General features: G+C 42.5%; 1 protein-coding gene across 1 annotated transcript; it reads right to left on the bottom strand.

The window, feature by feature from the left end:
- Positions 1-948: 948 nt before the first annotated feature.
- LOC149259557 (uncharacterized) lies at positions 949-1,614 on the bottom strand. Its single transcript, XM_089454470.1, has one exon. It carries the CDS (start codon positions 1,612-1,614, stop codon positions 949-951), a length of 666 nt encoding a protein of 221 aa, XP_089310596.1.
- Positions 1,615-4,919: the final 3,305 nt, after the last annotated feature.

Raw genomic sequence — 4,919 nt, 5'->3', positions numbered from 1 at the left:
TTCCACATAACCCGACTGCTCCGGCGAGATGAGTAAGGGCAGTAAGGGCTTTAACCTGTTGGCGATAACCTTGGAAATCACTTTATATATTACATTGCAGAGCGCAATTGGACGAAATTTGTCTGGAGTTCTGGTGCTCTCTTCTTTGGGTACTAGCGCAATGAAAGTTGAGTTGAGTGAGGGTAAAAGCCAATGAAGAGAGCGCGATTCCTCCACCACAAGCCAGACTTCTTCTTTTATCAATTCCCAGAAGGAGTGGAAGAATGTTGTAGTGAAACCATCTGGGCCGGGGGCCTTGCCTTCCTTGAGTTGGTGCATGGCTGTGTCCACCTCCTGTTGCGTAATAGGGTGTAGAAGGAGTTCGTTATGCTCTGCTGTGATGATTTTAGGCACATTTGAAATGATTTTATCTATAGCTGGCCTCCTATCCACTTGGGGCTCAAGATGAACCTGCTGGAAGTGTCTAAGAAACTCCTGCTCAATCTCCGCATGATTTTCCACTCTCTCCCCTTCTGGATTCTGAATGAACGAGATGGTATTGTGCATTCTTCGCTGAATTGTGGTTCGATGGAAAAATTTGGTGTTCCTCTCTCCCTCTTTCAGCCATCTAATCCTTGATTTTTGCTTCCATAAAATTTCCTCCTGCTTTCTTCTCTCCTCCCATTGGTTATGTATGCGCTGTTCCTGAGCAAGGGTTTCTTCATTATGTCCCCCTGAGATGACTCGTTGCTGGAGATCTTTCATTTCCTTGTTTAACTCCTGCTGCGCTTGAAAGATGTTGCCGAATGTCTCCTTGTTCCAGCGCTTGATTTGGCCTTTGAGGAATTTGAGTTTTTGCTGAAACTGATACATTTTGGAACCATCTGGCTGAGGGAAAGAGATCCAAGTAGATCTGATGAAGTCTTTGAAAGCGGGGTGTGAAAGCCAGAAGGCTTCAAAGCGAAAAGGTCACCTTGTGACATCACCTGGTCTTTGCCATTGGAGGGCAATAGGCCAGTGATCCGATCCTGAGTAAGGGAGAATTGATGAAGAAATATCTCCCCCAAGATGTACCATGTTGTCAGAGATCAGGAATTTGTCAAGTTTGGATGCGATTTGCTGTTTTCCTGTTCTTCGATTGCTCCACGTATGCATGCCATTGCAAAACTGCATGTCAATTAGAGAGTTATTTAGGATGAATTCTTTGAAGTGGGCATCTGCCTGTTCCAGCTTAGCTCGCCCGCCTTTCTTTTCTTCTAGCTTGGTTATCATGTTATAGTCACCCCCCATGATCCAGAGAGGGTGGATTCTGTTGACATTGAGCTCTGCAATTGTCTTTAGAACAGCTGTTTTGGTGCTAGCTATCTGGGGAAAATAAACGTTGGTTAGATGACCATGGATGTTGGTACCCAGAATATGAAAGGTGGCTTGAATAATGTGTTGCGTCGCATGGATGTCTATCAGCCCAATCGCTTGAGTGTTCCATGCAATGGCCAAACCACCCGAGGCCCCAGAGGCATCTACCGCTATCGAGTTACATCCTGGCCATGCCTTAGAAAGAATGTTTCCAAGGGTGGTACTGTTACACTTCGTTTCTTGTAGAAAGAATATCTGTGGCTGCTCCTGCTGTAGCATGTTTTTTATTAATCTGAGTTTCCCGGGGCTATTGAGCCCTCTTATATTCCATGAGATCAATTTCATGATTCACTAATTGTGAGAGGGCTTGTAGTACTTAGTTAACTTTGCATACCTGCCTGAATCCACCAGGATTTTCCCTAGGGCGATAGTTCGCTGGAGATCTGTTCTTCTTCCTCTCTTTTTGGAGTCTTTGGGGGGTAAGCCACTGTCCCAATAACTGCCTGGTTGGATGCCAAGCTGCTGCTGCTGGTAAGCCCTGGAGATGATGACTTCCAGTTTTCTGATCTGGTGCTCTGGTATCTTATCATAGTCCCTTTTTTTGCAGATCTACTCGAGCGTTAGAATGTCAAGACCATTGAAGTCGATGCTCTCAGGTTCTTCATCCATCTGTTGGACCTGGTTTTCTTCACCATCGATGGTTGCTGGATTTAAAGTTTGACTAGGATCACCATCTACCTCCATTTCTATTGCTTTCCCATCTGCGAGCTTGCTGGCCTCTTTAAGGGGATCTGCGACACTGGTAGGGGAGCTGGGTTTGGAGGAGGATCCAGAGGGATGAGGGATGGCAGAGGAGGAAGGGGGCTTAGGGCTGGGCGATGCATGCAGAGGTTGGTCATCTGAGGGGTTAGCAAGGACCTCAAAACTATTGCTCGTTGAAGGAAAGGAGGAGGGGGTCTGCTGGGGCTTTTTCCCTATGGGGGGTTTCTTGTGAGTTCTTTTACGATTGGCAACTTTGATGAAGCCATCTTGATCCGGCTTTGCTGAGGGATCAGAATGTTGGGCTTTGGCATTTAGAGGACAATCTCTAAAGAGATGCCCCAGAGCATGGCATCTACGACAGCGAAAGGGGACATGTTCATAGTCCAGAGGTTGCACCCATTCATAATCATCATGAGAAAGACTTACCGAGTCCGGGAGGGGTTTGTCCAGCCGCATGAAGACACAAATACGGGCATAGGATGTGTATCTGCGCAGCTTAGTCTCTTCCGCCGCTTTGACGAACTCCCCCAGCCCATTTCCTATATCTTTGAGCGAATCTTCATCCCAGTATTCCGCTGGAAGCGAATACATCCTGATCCATACTGGAGCCCAACTGAGGTCCTCCTTGTCCGGGTTAAATCTTTCCACCCACTCTCTCAAATATAGGCCTGCTGAGTTGAAAAAATAGGGCCCTTCATCCATGATTCGATTCCTGTCTTCAATGCATATAAAGATTGCAGTAAAGAACCCCTTCGGTCCTAGCTGCAGGGTGACATGGCCTTTAGGCTTCCATTTGGCTGAGATCCAACCTTGCAGTGCCTTTTCCGTAGGCCAGAAACCAATAAACTTTCCGATAAGCGCGTGATCCCTCATAAACTGGATTTGCCCATTAATCCTATGGCTGGGAAGTTCTATTCTAGGCCTCTCAGCAGCCACTGGTTTGCAGGTCTTCGATGTGACCCTGCGCTGTTCCTCTGTTCCTGATTTCTCCTCTGGTTTCTCTTCGTTTTCTTCTGTCTGGTGCATGGTCGTTTTTGTCTTATTGTGCCACGGAGAGCCTTCGTGGACCTCATCTTCTTGTACTGGCTCTGAGAACAGAGAGCTTGGTTGTGCTGGAGGCTCGCGATTGGGTGTAGGGGAGGGCTTTGAGGCCCCCCCTGGGAAAGCTCCATTGCTGCGCTGGTAGACCAGGAAAAGGTTGTTACTTTGTGCCAGGCGATCGTGCTACAGGGAGCAAGGAATGTGCAGGCTGCACAATCTGCGCCGCCGTAGGGTTTTTCAGAACCCTAGTTCAGAGCGATCGACCTCCCGACTCAATTTTTCATTTTTTAAAATATACTAATAATTAAAATAACATGGAACAATATCATTAAATATTAAATTATTGGTCATTATTAACTAAAAAATATAATAATAATAATAATAATTATTATTATTATTATTATTATTTTTAATTTTAACATAATAATTAATAGAATAGTAATTAATAAATCACTGTTTGTCATTTATTATTAATATTCTTATAAATTAGTTCTCATTAAAAGGGATATTAATTTATAGAATAATTTAAAGTTTTATTTAATTAATTGGTCACTTTAATTAAAAATCTTTAGGAAATAAAAAGTAAAGCAATGTTTATTATAAATTTTTCTTAATAATTAAACAAATACTTTTAATATAATAAATTAAATATTTTTTATCGAGTAATTAGTCTCACGTAGGCTTAGGTTTAGTTTTAAAAAATGACGCTGATTTTTGGTTTTTTGTTTTTAAGCATTAGGTATTTATTTGTTCTAGTTGGTAAGCTCCTCTTTCAATCTATCACTTCTGTCCTGAAGATGGATCCACGTTGGGATTCGAAATGTTGACAACAAGAGACACACAATATTGTGGATGATCAAAATCAAAAATCCCTAAGTGACAACCACGAAAGCTTAAAATCTAACAAATGAAAAACTTGCTGAAAAGAAAAACCATCATGACAATCATACTGCTTATTAGAGCTTTATAACACATCTCATTGTAGTATTTACAATAACAACCATACATGAATATGTACATATACCAAAACTTATTTACCTCAGCCGACAAACGATGAAGGATACATAGCCTGCATCTAATCGACCATCTCCCATGTAGCTTCATTGAGCCCAAAGTGATTTCACTGCACTTTAACTTTCTCGATTGCTCTGTTTCAGAGCATGAGCTATTTTCGCTACAATATGCATTGAGGTTCCAGCTGGAATTCTCCTTCTAGTTCCACCTGCAATATAAATAATCAATAACATGATCAACATCCTTTACATAACTTTTAAGCAATGAAACATGGAAAGCATCATGGACTTTTATTGTCAGAAGTAGTGCAAGTCTGTAGGCCACTTGTCCAATTCTTCAAGGATCTCAAAAGACCCACAATACCGTGGTGCCAACTTGGAACATGATCCAATCCTCAAGGAGATCTTCTTGGGCTTGATGCACAAATATAGATGCTCCCCATCTTGAAAATCCTTAACTTCGCTATTATGGTTTGCATAACTCTTCTTCCTGTCCTGTGCTACCTTTAGATTATTCTTTATAAATTGCATTTCCTGTTCCATGTCTTCCAACATGTTTGGTACAATAAGTACCCCGTTCATTGGATCACTCTAGCTGATGGGAGTATTACAACTCTGCCCATACAGTGTCTCAAATAGACTCATCCTTAGTGACTCCTGATAACCGTTGTTGTAAGAAAAATCAACCAATGTGTTATCTCAAAATCAGGCCCTGGAAGGCTGCAGACCAGGAAGACTTCAAGTAACTGTTTCAAACCAATCTTTTGG

This window comes from Pinus tabuliformis, chromosome 6 (assembly GCF_031772625.1).
Source record: "Pinus tabuliformis cultivar Carrire ecotype Pingquan chromosome 6, CPIR1, whole genome shotgun sequence".
NCBI classification, from domain to species: Eukaryota; Viridiplantae; Streptophyta; class Pinopsida; order Pinales; family Pinaceae; genus Pinus; species Pinus tabuliformis.
The sequence above is the reverse complement of the archived record's forward strand: the minus strand, read 5'-3'. Positions and strand labels throughout refer to the sequence as shown.